Below are 14069 nucleotides of genomic sequence, written 5' to 3' on the forward strand. Positions count from 1 at the left end.
AGACGACACCTGGAGGACCAAGGAACCCAGGTAACAGAGAGAGATGCTCATGTACACACACACCTGTAGACGACACCTGGAGGACCAAGGAACCCAGGTAACAGAGAGATGCTCATGTACACACACACCTGTAGACGACACCTGGAGGACCAAGGAACCCAGGTAACAGAGAGAGATGCTCATGTACTCACACACCTGTAGACGACACCTGGAGGACCAAGGAACCCAGGTAACAGAGAGATGCTCATGTACACACACACCTGTAGACGACACCTGGAGGACCAAGGAACCCAGGTAACAGAGAGATGCTCATGTACACACACACCTGTAGACGACACCTGGAGGACCAAGGAACCCAGGTAACAGAGAGATGCTCATGTACACACACACCTGTAGACGACACCTGGAGGACCAAGGAACCCAGGTAACAGAGAGATGCTCATGTACACACACACCTGTAGACGACACCTGGAGGACCAAGGAACCCAGGTAACAGAGAGAGATGCTCATGTACACACACACCTGTAGACGACACCTGGAGGACCAAGGAACCCAGGTAACAGAGAGAGATGCTCATGTACACACACACCTGTAGACGACACCTGGAGGACCAAGGAACCCAGGTAACAGAGAGAGAGATGCTCATGTACACACACACCTGTAGACGACACCTGGAGGACCAAGGAACCCAGGTAACAGAGAGATGCTCATGTAGACACACACCTGTAGACGACACCTGGAGGACCAAGGAACCCAGGTAACAGAGAGAGATGCTCATGTACACACACACCTGTAGACGACACCTGGAGGACCAAGGAACCCAGGTAACAGAGAGATGCTCATGTACACACACACCTGTAGACGACACCTGGAGGACCAAGGAACCCAGGTAACAGAGAGATGCTCATGTACACACACACCTGTAGACGACACCTGGAGGACCAAGGAACCCAGGTAACAGAGAGATGCTCATGTACACACACACCTGTAGACGACACCTGGAGGACCAAGGAACCCAGGTAACAGAGAGAGAGATGCTCATGGACACACACACCTGTAGACGACACCTGGAGGACCAAGGAACCCAGGTAACAGAGAGATGCTCATGTACACACACACCTGTAGACGACACCTGGAGGACCAAGGAACCCAGGTAACAGAGAGAGATGCTCATGTACACACACACCTGTAGACGACACCTGGAGGACCAAGGAACCCAGGTAACAGAGAGATGCTCATGTACACACACACCTGTAGACGACACCTGGAGGACCAAGGAACCCAGGTAACAGAGAGAGATGCTCATGTACACACACACCTGTAGACGACACCTGGAGGACCAAGGAACCCAGGTAACAGAGAGAGATGCTCATGTACACACACACCTGTAGACGACACCTGGAGGACCAAGGAACCCAGGTAACAGAGAGAGATGCTCATGTACACACACACCTGTAGACGACACCTGGAGGACCAAGGAACCCAGGTAACAGAGAGATGCTCATGTACACACACACCTGTAGACGACACCTGGAGGACCAAGGAACCCAGGTAACAGAGAGAGATGCTCATGTACACACACACCTGTAGACGACACCTGGAGGACCAAGGAACCCAGGTAACAGAGAGAGAGAAGCTCATGTACACACACACCTGTAGACGACACCTGGAGGACCAAGGAACCCAGGTAACAGAGAGAGAGATGCTCATGTACACACACACCTGTAGACGACACCTGGAGGACCAAGGAACCCAGGTAACAGAGAGATGCTCATGTACACACACACCTGTAGACGACACCTGGAGGACCAAGGAACCCAGGTAACAGAGAGATGCTCATGTACACACACACCTGTAGACGACACCTGGAGGACCAAGGAACCCAGGTAACAGAGAGAGAGATGCTCATGGACACACACACCTGTAGACGACACCTGGAGGACCAAGGAACCCAGGTAACAGAGAGAGAGATGCTCATGGACTCATCTCTCTGTCTCTCTCTCTCTCCCCCTCTCTATCTATCTCTCTCTCTCCCCCTCTCTCTCTCTCTCTCCCCCTCTATTGCTCTCTCCCTCTCTCTCTCTCCCCCTCTCTATCTCTCTCTCTCTCTCCCCCTCTATTGCTCTCTCCCTCTCTCTCTCTCCCCCTCTCTATCTCTCTCTCTCTCCCCCCCTCTCTCTCTCTCTCTCCCCCTCTCTATCTCTCTCTCTCTCTCTCCCCCTCTCTCTCTCTCTCTCCCCCTCCCCCTCTTTCTCTCTCCCCCTCCCCCTCTCTATCTCTCTCTCTCTCTCCCCCTCTCTATCTCTCTCTCTCTCCCCCCTCTATCTCTCTCCATCTCCCCCTTCTCTATCTCTCACCCCCTCTCCCCTCCCTCCTCCTCCCTCCCCCAGCCCCCTCCTCAGGCCAGACCAGTCCCGGCCGCTGCCCCCCTCCTAGTCGCCCCCCCCGGCAGCAAGAGGCCCCACCGCCGCCCCTCCCCCTCCAGTCCCCAAAACCCAGCTTTCGGGGCGCCCCTCATCCCCTCTCGGCCCGGACCCCCACCAGTCAACACCTACAGTGCCGCGGACCCTGTCGTCAATGTCCCCCTGATCCCATCTCGCCCAGCCAGGGTACCCCCGGCCCTGCCCCCCGGCATACCCAGGTAAGACCTCTGCTCCTGGGCAGGCGAGTGTGCACAACCCCACTTACCTCTGGAGGAATGGAGGCTGGAACTGCTAGAACGGTCTATTCTGTCACAATAGGTCACTTTTATTAGTGATGTTGCATTCAGAGGGGTGGTAGTAGTGGTAGTAGTAGTAGTGGTGGTAGTAGTGGTGGTAGTGGTGGTAGTAGTAGTGGTAGTGGTGGTAGTAGTGGTTGTAGTAGTGGTGATAGTAGTGGTAGTAGTGGTAGTAGTAGTAGTGGTGGTAGTAGTGGTGGTAGTGGTGGTGGTAGTGGTGGTAGTAGTAGTGGTAGTGGTGGTGGTAGTGGTGGTAGTAGTAGTGGTAGTGGTGGTGGTAGTGGTGGTAGTAGTAGTGGTAGTGGTGGTGGTAGTGGTGGTAGTAGTAGTGGTAGTGGTGGTGGTAGTGGTGGTAGTAGTAGTGGTAGTGGTGGTAGTAGTGGTTGTAGTAGTGGTGATAGTAGTGGTAGTGGTAGTAGTGGTAGTGGTGGTAGTAGTGGTAGTAGTAGTAGTGGTGGTAGTAGTGGTGGTAGTGCTGGTAGTAGTAGTGGTAGTGGTGGTAGTAGTGGTTGTAGTAGTGGTGATAGTAGTGGTAGTGGTAGTAGTGGTAGTAGTGGTAGTGGTGGTAGTAGTAGTGGTGGTAGTAGTGGTAGTAGTGGTGGTAGTAGTAGTAGTAGTGGTAGTGGTAGTGGTGGTAGTGGTAGTAGTGGTAGTGGTAGTAGTGGTGGTGGTAGTGGTGGTAGTAGTTGTAGCAGTTGTGGTGGTAGTAGTAGTAGTGGTGGTTGTAGTGGGAGTGGTGGTAGTAGTAGTACTAGTGGTGGTAGTGGTAGTAGTGGTGGTAGTAGTGGTTGTAGTAGTGGTGGTAGTAGTGGTTGTAGTGGCAGTGGTTGTGGTAGTGATGGTTGTAGGGGTTGTGGTAGTGATGGTAGTGGTTGAAGGGGTTGTGGTGGTAGTGATGATAGTGGTTGTGGTGATAGTGATGGTAGTTGTGGTAGTGGCAGTGATGGTTGTGGTAGTGATGGTAGTGGTTGTGGTGATAGTGATGGTAGTTGTGTTAGTGGTAGTAGTGATGGTTGTGGTAGTGATGGTAGTGGTTGTGGTGATAGTGGTTGTGGTTGTGATTGTGGTAGTGGTTGTGGTGGTAGTGATGGTGGTGGGGGGTTTGGTGGTTGTGGTGGTAGTGATGGTAGTGGTTGTGGTAGTAGTGATGGTTATGGTAGTGATGGTGGTAGTGGTTGTGGTGATAGTGATGATAGTGCTTGTAGTGGTTGTGGTAGTTGTGGTGGTAGTGATGGTGGTAGTCCAATTTGTAAGTCGCTCTGGATAAGAGCGTCTGCTAAATGACTTAAATGTAAATGTAAATGTAGTGATGGTGGTGGGGGGGTTTGGTGGTAGTGGTAGTGGTAGTGATGGTGGTTGTGGTAGTGATGGTGGTGGGGGGTTTGGTGGTAGTGGTTGTGGTGGTAGTGGTTGTGGTGGTAGTGGTTGTGGTGGTAGTGGTAGTGATGGTGGTTGTGGTAGTGATGGTGGTGGGGGGTTTGGTGGTAGTGGTTGTGGTAGTTGTGGGGGGTTTTGTGTATTGTGGGTTGTGGGAATAATACATATGTTTTTCTCTTCTCTTTTTCTCTTCTCTCTTCTCTAGTGATGGTTGTGGTGGTAGTGATGGTTGTGGTGGTAGTGGTTGTGGTGGTAGTGATGGTTGTGGTGGTAGTGATGGTTGTGGTGGTAGTGATGGTTGTGGTTGTAGTGGTGGTTGTGGTTGTAGTGGTTGTGGTGGTAGTGATTGTTGTGGTGGTAGTGGTTGTGGTTGTAGTGGTTGTGGTGGTAGTGATGGTTGTGGTGGTAGTGATGGTTGTGGTGGGTATGGTGGTTGTGGTGGTAATGTTTGTGGTAGTGGTTGTGGTAGTGATGGTGGTTGTGGTAGTGATGGTGGTGGGGGGGTTTGGTGGTAGTGGTAGTGATGGTGGTTGTGGTAGTGATGGTGGTGGGGGGTTTGGTGGTAGTGGTAGTGGTAGTGATGGTGGTAGCGGTTGTGATGGTGGTGGGGGGTTTGGTGGTAGTGGTAGTGGTAGTGATGGTGGTAGTGGTAGTGATGGTGGTAGTGATGGTGGTAGTGGTAGTGATGGTGGTAGTGGTAGTGATGGTGGTAGTGGTAGTGGTAGTGATGGTGGTAGTGGTAGTGATGGTGGTAGTGGTTGTGATGGTGGTGGGGGGTTTGGTGGTAGTGGTAGTGATGGTGTTGGGGGGTTTGGTGGTAGTGGTAGTGATGGTGTTGGGGGGTTTGGTGGTAGTGGTAGTGATGGTGTTGGGGGGTTTGGTGGTAGTGGTTGTGGTAGTTGTGGGGGGTTTCGTGTATCGTGGGTTGTGGGAATAATACATATGTTTTTTTCTTCTCTCCACCCCTCCTCTCCCTCCATCTCTCTCCATCCCCCTCCCTCCCTCCTCTCCCTCCCTGCTTCTCTCCATCCCTCCCTCCCTCCCTCTCTCCATCCCCCTCCCTCCCTCCTCTCCCTCCCTGCTTCTCTCCATCCCTCCCTCTCTCTCCATCCCCCTCCCTCTCTCCTCTCCCTCCCTGCTTCTCTCCATCCCTCCCTCCCTCTCTCTCCATCCCCCTCCCTCCCTCCTCTCCTCTCCCTCCCTGCTTCTCTCCATCCCTCCCTCCCTCCCTCCCTCTCTCTCCATCCCCCTCCCTCTCTCCTCTCCCTCCCTGCTTCTCTCCATCCCTCCCTCTCTCTCTCCCTCCTGTCCTCCTCTATAACAGAAGACCCCCAGCGGCCCCAGGCCGGCCCACCATCATACGCCCTTCAGAGCCTTCACTGCTGGACTAGACAGACAGAAAGACAGACAGACAGACAGACAAAATGAACAATTACCACTCCTAATGTCCTTTCACTACAAAGAAACACTTTGCGTAACGTTGATGTTTTATTCCCTAACATGATTCAAGACTGTCTTTCATGTATTCTTTCTTAATATTCATATTGTCATGTTGTTGTTATTTCATGTATTCTTTATATTATTATTTACTATTTTACTTGTTTTTTCATTTAAGCAACACTATGTACTTTTGATCACATAGTTTTTTTTTATAGCTTTGTTACAATGTTTAATACCTTCAATTTTTCAAAGGGATTGAGAGAGAGAGAGAAAAATGAAACCTACCTTTTTTTGTTTAACTCTTTAACTTACTTTAATGAACTTAGTTCAAACCGGTGGATTAGACAGAATTTAAAATCAAACAGTTTTAAATAATGTAACAGATTTTTGTGAATACCTAGAATACTTCTTCACATGGAAGCACTTATTCCGTTTAAAAATAAATAACAAATACACTCCATAATTAATAACAAAATACTTAGTTCTTTATACTGTTTCAAATGTTTCTATCCTTCTTACTGGATCATATGTACATTTGTATTTTTAGATCTGATCTTCAATATGCACTTCAATATCTATGCAGGAATATTATAGTAAGTCCTTTCTGGCTCGCAGCTTTTTGAAATTCATTTTGATGAAATGCTAATTATGCTATAAAATCTGAATTGACAGGATTTGACATGGAATTGACACCAACCCTGTAGTCAATACAGATACCAGGTGTCTCGTCAGTCATCGATGTTAGTAGTAGATAGTTGTTAGACAAGGGCCGAGATTCAATCAAAGATGCGTTGTCGATAAGCTCACTGCACTTGACTTTTAAAGGGTTATTTATGACATCCACAGGGTTTACCGCAAATGCAATCTCTGCAAACATCTTGGAAATTCCCTTTAAAAGGATCATTGTTGTGAGTGTTGTTTGCTTATCGCTTCTTTAATTAAATCCCGGCTTTTAGCCCAGTCTATTGTAAATGGTAGCTTGCTGTCAATCTGGCCTCTGCTTCCTGAATGGACCAATCAAAATAGACCTGCTTCCTGAATGGACCATTCAAAATAGACCTGGTTCCTGAATGGACCAATCAAAATACACCTGCTTCCTGAATGGACCATTCAAAATAGACCTGATTCCTGAATAGACCAATCAAAATTGACCTGCTTCCTGAATGGACCAATCAGAAACCAGACAGAGGGGGTAGTGCACCACATAGGGAATAGGATGCCGTTTCAGACTTTTTTAATTACTTTTTCTATTTTTCTAAGTGCCTCTTACCTGTGGCTTTCCTATTGGATGAACAGATGAATGACATGATACGTCAACAAAGGAATGAATCACTGGGTGAACGAGGGATGGTAGAATGGAACAGTAGTGTGAAGGTGGATAGAGATGGTAGAATGGAACAGTAGTGTGAAGGTGGATAGAGATGGTAGAATGGAACAGTAGTGTGAAGGAAGATAGAGATGGTAGAATGGAACAGTAGTGTGAAGGTGGATAGAGATGGTAGAATGGAACAGTAGTGTGAAGAAGGATAGAGATGGTAGAATGGGACAGTAGTGTGAAGAAGGTGGATAGAGATGGTAGAATGGAACAGTAGTGTGAAGGTGGATAGAGATGGTAGAATGGAACAGTAGTGTGAAGAAGGTGGATAGAGATGGTAGAATGGAACAGTAGTGTGAAGAAGTGGATAGAGATGGTAGAATGGAACAGTAGTGTGAAGAAGGTGGATAGAGATGGTAGAATGGAACAGTAGTGTGAAGAAGGTGGATAGAGATGGTAGAATGGAACAGTAGTGTGAAGGTGGATAGAGATGGTAGAATGGAACAGTAGTGTGAAGGTGGATAGAGATGGTAGAATGGAACAGTAGTGTGAAGGTGGATAGAGATGGTAGAATGGAACAGTAGTGTGAAGAAGGATAGAGATGGTAGAATGGAACAGTAGTGTGAAGAAGGTGGATAGAGATGGTAGAATGGAACAGTAGTGTGAAGGTGGATAGAGATGGTAGAATGGAACAGTAGTGTGAAGAAGGTGGATAGAGATGGTAGAATGGAACAGTAGTGTGAAGGAGGATAGAGATGGTAGAATGGAACAGTAGTGTGAAGAAGGATAGAGATGGTAGAATGGAACAGTAGTGTGAAGAAGGTGGATAGAGATGGTAGAATGGAACAGTAGTGTGAAGGTGGATAGAGATGGTAGAATGGAACAGTAGTGTGAAGAAGGTGGATAGAGATGGTAGAATGGAACAGTAGTGTGAAGGAGGATAGAGATGGTAGAATGGAACAGTAGTGTGAAGGTGGATAGAGATGGTAGAATGGAACAGTAGTGTGAAGAAGGATAGAGATGGTAGAATGGAACAGTAGTGTGAAGAAGGTGGATAGAGATGGTAGAATGGAACAGTAGTGTGAAGGTGGATAGAGATGGTAGAATGGAACAGTAGTGTGAAGGTGGGTAGGGATGGTAGAATGGAACAGTAGTGTGAAGGTGGATAGAGATGGTAGAATGGAACAGTAGTGTGAAGAAGGTGGATAGAGATGGTAGAATGGAACAGTAGTGTGAAGGTGGATAGAGATGGTAGAATGGAACAGTAGTGTGAGTGGATAGAGATGGTAGAATGGAACAGTAGTGTGAAGGTGGATAGAGATGGTAGAATGGAACAGTAGTGTGAAGGTGGATAGAGATGGTAGAATGGAACAGTAGTGTGAAGGTGGATAGAGATGGTAGAATGGAACAGTAGTGTGAAGAAGGATAGAGATGGTAGAATGGAACAGTAGTGTGAAGAAGGTGGATAGAGATGGTAGAATGGAACAGTAGTGTGAAGGTGGATAGAGATGGTAGAATGGAACAGTAGTGTGAAGGTGGGTAGGGATGGTAGAATGGAACAGTAGTGTGAAGGTGGATAGAGATGGTAGAATGGAACAGTAGTGTGAAGAAGGTGGATAGAGATGGTAGAATGGAACAGTAGTGTGAAGGTGGATAGAGATGGTAGAATGGAACAGTAGTGTGAAGGTGGATAGAGATGGTAGAATGGAACAGTAGTGTGAAGGTGGATAGAGATGGTAGAATGGAACAGTAGTGTGAAGGTGGATAGAGATGGTAGAATGGAACAGTAGTGTGAAGGTGGATAGAGATGGTAGAATGGAACAGTAGTGTGAAGGTGGATAGAGATGGTAGAATGGAACAGTAGTGTGAAGGTGGATAGAGATGGTAGAATGGAACAGTAGTGTGAAGAAGGATAGAGATGGTAGAATGGAACAGTAGTGTGAAGAAGGTGGATAGAGATGGTAGAATGGAACAGTAGTGTGAAGAAGGTGGATAGAGATGGTAGAATGGAACAGTAGTGTGAAGAAGGATAGAGATGGTAGAATGGAACAGTAGTGTGAAGAAGGTGGATAGAGATGGTAGAATGGAACAGCAGTGTGAAGAAGGTGGATAGAGATGGTAGAATGGAACAGTAGTGTGAAGAAGGTGGATAGAGATGTGATATGGGATAATAAAGAGTTAAAGGGACTGAGGTGGTGGCTGGTCTTTTTGTCCAAGTATTTTTTGTTCCTGTTCATCCCCCTCTATTCTTTCTCCTCTCTCTCTTTCTCTCCCCTCATCTCTCTCTCTCTTTCTCTCCCCTCATATCTCTCTCTCTTTCTCTCCCCTCATATCTCTCTCTCTTTCTCTCCCCTCATATCTCTCTCTCTTTCTCTCCCCTCATATCTCTCTCTCTTTCTCTCCCCTCATATCTCTCTCTCTTTCTCTCCCCTCATCTCTCTCTCTTTCTCTCCCCTCATATCTCTCTCTCTTTCTCTCCCCTCATCTCTCTCTCTCTCTTTCTCTCCCCTCATCTCTCTCTCTCTCTTTCTCTCCCCTCATCTCTCTCTCTTTCTCACCCCTCATCTCTCTCTCTTTCTCTCCCCTCATCTCTCTCTCTTTCTCTCCCCTCATCTCTCTCTCTTTCTCTCCCCTCATCTCTCTCTCTTTCTCTCCCCTCATCTCTCTCTCTCTTTCTCTCCCCTCATCTCTCTCTCTTTCTCTCCCCTCATCTCTCTTTCTCTCCCCTCATCTCTCTTTCTCTCCCCTCATCTCTCCCCTCATCTCTCTTTCTCTCCCCTCATCTCTCTCTCTTTCTCCCCTCATCTCTCCCTCATCTCTCCCCTCATCTCCCCCTCATCTCTCCCCCTCTCTCTCCCCTCATCTCCCCCTCTCTCTCCCCTCATCTCTCTCTCTCTCCTCATCTCTCTCTCTCCCCTCATCTTTCTCTCCCCTCATAGCTCTCTCTCTTTCTCACCCCTTGTCACGTAGAGTAGGCCAGAAGGCTAAACTAACCTCTATCAAAATAAAAAAGATGGCGGAACCGCAAAAGTTCTACTGTGCAAAGGTGTTTATTTACAAGTGATTCCGGAACAAAAAACAACAGTACTGCCATCAACGTCTACCTTATTGGACAGCTTAAAAACAATGCTGCCCCATCCACAGCTCAATCCAAACTGCCTCTCCATGACTGAAAGAGAGGCTCCTTTTGTAGGGCTAGCCCCTCCCCTCAGAACAATTAACCCTAATTAATTAATCAATTAACAATACAAACCTACATTTTCCATGAACTAAACATACTAAAGGATATACATTGCAACATGGTTTTAAACAATATCACAACATAACATTTACAACATTACATCACTACTGACAATATCTTTCAATATGCCCATATGCATTAATGAGCCATTTGGGACAGGCACTATAAAGCCAACCCAATTCCCTTAGCTCGGGTCCTTTTCCAGCATACCCGGAAGCTACAGAGATGGAGAGAGAGGAACAGAACAAACAAACAATGCGCTCATCCACAACATTGATAAGTATAATAATTATTGTATCTCTCAAATATGAACATTGACAAGTGTGAAATGCATGCACCAAGACAGAAGTTAATTTGTGTGTCGACCCACATTGTTAACTTATCTTATAATGGCGCAGGGAGGAGCGATGAATATGTGTGTGCGTTAAAGAACCAAATGCTGCCCGCGGCCAGTGACGGACTTCTACGTCACACCCCTCTTCTCTCTCTCTTTCTCTCCCCTCTTCTCTCTTTCTCTCCCCTCATCTCTCTCTCTCTCTCTCCCCCTTCATCGCTCTCTATCACTCAATGAATGTAATCTCTGTAAATGACCAACCCACTGCTCCATAACACTCCTTGGACTGAATCGTGTCCCTGGTACGGAGCAGCTGACAGACACACCTGACAATGACTACTGATGACGAGGCCTTCTTGGCAATGACCTGTTAAAGTGACATCATCCCATGTCTAACTTAAGGGTCATGCCCCCTAGTCTTTTGTTATGGGCTAGACAATTATATCATCCAATTCGTGAAAACTTTTTTTTATTTTTATATCTAATTATATTTATCAATGAATTGACTTCTGCCAGATGCCTTTTGAGGTTTTGTCTGAATACCACTGCGTTACGTTTTAGCCCGTTGGAGACCATTCAAAAAGTCTACAAAAGTAGTTTTTTTTTCAAATACAAGGCCATTTCATGTAAACTTACGTGTCACTTTCTTAGGCTAAGTGTCGCGTTCAAAACAAATGAGGAAGTGAAAAGTAAAACGAGCTCCGACTGGGTAAAATATTTCTGACCGGTCATCGGACCCGGAATTCCAAGTGGGAAACTCAGGCATCTATCTGTGACTTTCCCACCTGAAGAACACTGACGTTGTGGTTTGACCTTTCCCCCCAGAGTTCCCAGGTCTCTTGAAAGCACCATATGCAGCGGTCTCTGTGTTAAAATATTATATCTGTGTTTGTCCATGAAATCACTTCTGCCAGATGCAAGTTTTTGAAGACCATTGCGTTATGTTTTTGTGCTTTCATAGGCTTGCCTTGCACACTTCCAGTCTGTGTGTTTGTCAGCAAGGGACACATCTCTTGCTGACACTGTGTGTTTGTCAGTAAGGAACAACAGCAGTCTGTGTGTGTGTCAGTAAGGAACAACAGCAGTCTGTGTGTTTGTCAGTAAGGGACAACAGCAGTCTGTGTGTTTGTCAGTAAGGAACAACAGCAGTCTGTGTGTTTGTCAGTAAGGGACAACAGCAGTTTGTGTGTCAGTAAGGGACAACAGCAGTCTGTGTGTTTGTCAGTAAGGGACAACAGCAGTCTGTGTGTCAATAAGGGACTAGAGCAGTCTGTGTGTTTGTCAGTAAGGGACAACAGCAGTCTGTGTGTCAGTAAGGAACAACAGCAGTCTGTGTGTGTGTCAGTAAGGAACAACAGCAGTCTGTGTGTCAGTAAGGGACAACAGCAGTCTGTGTGTTTGTCTGTAAGGGACAACAGCAGTCTGTGTGTTTGTCAGAAAGGGACAACAGCAGTCTGTGTGTCAGTAAGAGACAACAGCAGTCTGTGTGTCAGTAAGGGACAACAGCAGTCTGTGTGTTTGTCTGTAAGGGACAACAGCAGTCTGTGTGTTTGTCAGAAAGGGACAACAGCAGTCTGTGTGTCAGTAAGAGACAACAGCAGTCTGTGTGTCAGTAAGGGACAACAGCAGTCTGTGTGTCTGTAAGGGACAACAGCAGTCTGTGTGTTTTTCAGTAAGGAACAACAGCAGTCTGTGTGTTTGTCAGTAAGGGACAACAGCAGTCTGTGTGTTTGTCAGTAAGGAACAACAGCAGTCTGTGTGTTTGTCAGTAAGGAACAACAGCAGTCTGTGTGTTTGTCAGTAAGGAACAACAGCAGTCTGTGTGTTTGTCAGTAAGGGACAACAGCAGTCTGTGTGTCAATAAGGGACTAGAGCAGTCTGTGTGTTTGTCAGTAAGGGACAACAGCAGTCTGTGTGTCAATAAGGGACTAGAGCAGTCTGTGTGTTTGTCAGTAAGGGACAACAGCAGTCTGTGTGTCTGTAAGGGACAACAGCAGTCTGTGTGTCAGTAAGGAACAACAGCAGTCTGTGTGTCAGTAAGGAACAACAGCAGTCTGTGTGTTTGTCTGTAAGGGACAACAGCAGTCTGTGTGTTTGTCTGTAAGGGACAACAGCAGTCTGTGTGTTTGTCAGTAAGGAACAACAGCAGTCTGTGTGTTTGTCAGTAAGGAACAACAGCAGTCTGTGTGTTTGTCAGTAAGGAACAACAGCAGTCTGTGTGTTTGTCAGTAAGGAACAACAGCAGTCTGTGTGTTTGTCAGTAAGGAACAACAGCAGTCTGTGTGTTTGTCAGTAAGGGACAACAGCAGTCTGTGTGTCAATAAGGGACTAGAGCAGTCTGTGTGTTTGTCAGTAAGGGACAACAGCAGTCTGTGTGTCAGTAAGGAACAACAGCAGTCTGTGTGTTTGTCAGTAAGGGACAACAGCAGTCTGTGTGTTTGTCAGTGAGGGACAACAGCAGTCTGTGTGTTTGTCAGTAAGGGACAACAGCAGTCTGTGTGTGTGTCTGTAAGGGACAACAGCAGTCTGTGTGTGTGTCAGTAAGGGACAACAGCAGTCTGTGTGTTTGTCTGTAAGGGACAACAGCAGTCTGTGTGTTTGTCAGTAAGGGACAACAGCAGTCTGTGTGTTTGTCAGTAAGGGACAACAGCAGTCTGTGTGTTTGTCAGTAAGGGACAACAGCAGTCTGTGGTTTTGTCAGTAAGAGACAACAGCAGTCTGTGTGTTTGTCAGTAAGGGACAACAGCAGTCTGTGTGTTTGTCAGTAAGGGACAACAGCAGTCTGTGTGTCAGTAAGGAACAACAGCAGTCTGTGTGTTTGTCAGTAAGGGACAACAGCAGTCTGTGTGTCAGTAAGGGACAACAGCAGTCTGTGTGTTTGTCTGTAAGGGACAACAGCAGTCTGTGTGTTTGTCAGAAAGGGACAACAGCAGTCTGTGTGTCAGTAAGAGACAACAGCAGTCTGTGTGTCAGTAAGGGACAACAGCAGTCTGTGTGTCTGTAAGGGACAACAGCAGTCTGTGTGTTTTTCAGTAAGGAACAACAGCAGTCTGTGTGTTTGTCAGTAAGGGACAACAGCAGTCTGTGTGTTTGTCAGTAAGGAACAACAGCAGTCTGTGTGTTTGTCAGTAAGGAACAACAGCAGTCTGTGTGTTTGTCAGTAAGGAACAACAGCAGTCTGTGTGTTTGTCAGTAAGGGACAACAGCAGTCTGTGTGTCAATAAGGGACTAGAGCAGTCTGTGTGTTTGTCAGTAAGGGACAACAGCAGTCTGTGTGTCAATAAGGGACTAGAGCAGTCTGTGTGTTTGTCAGTAAGGGACAACAGCAGTCTGTGTGTCTGTAAGGGACAACAGCAGTCTGTGTGTCAGTAAGGAACAACAGCAGTCTGTGTGTCAGTAAGGAACAACAGCAGTCTGTGTGTTTGTCTGTAAGGGACAACAGCAGTCTGTGTGTTTGTCTGTAAGGGACAACAGCAGTCTGTGTGTTTGTCAGTAAGGAACAACAGCAGTCTGTGTGTTTGTCAGTAAGGAACAACAGCAGTCTGTGTGTTTGTCAGTAAGGAACAACAGCAGTCTGTGTGTTTGTCAGTAAGGAACAACAGCAGTCTGTGTTTGTCAGTAAGGAACAACAGCAGTCTGTGTG

The 14069-nt window shown here is 46.9% G+C and overlaps 1 protein-coding gene across 2 annotated transcripts in view; it reads left to right on the forward strand.

Moving 5' to 3' along the window:
* Positions 1-5999, forward strand: part of LOC135530266 (dynamin-2-like) — a 76428-nt gene extending 70429 nt beyond the window's left edge. The window contains exons 20-21 of one of the 2 annotated variants that reach the window (XM_064958616.1): positions 2408-2641; positions 5421-5999. In XM_064958616.1, the coding sequence (XP_064814688.1) occupies positions 2408-2641; positions 5421-5487 (301 nt within the window). In that variant the 3' untranslated portion in view covers positions 5488-5999. Of the gene's footprint in view, positions 1-2383; positions 2642-5420 lie in introns of both variants that reach the window. The other variant, XM_064958617.1, reaches the window with a different exon arrangement.
* The last annotated feature ends 8070 nt before the right edge of the window (positions 6000-14069 follow it).

The sequence above is a fragment of the Oncorhynchus masou genome, unplaced genomic scaffold, assembly GCF_036934945.1.
Source record: "Oncorhynchus masou masou isolate Uvic2021 unplaced genomic scaffold, UVic_Omas_1.1 unplaced_scaffold_1307, whole genome shotgun sequence".
Lineage (NCBI taxonomy): Eukaryota > Metazoa > Chordata > Actinopteri > Salmoniformes > Salmonidae > Oncorhynchus > Oncorhynchus masou.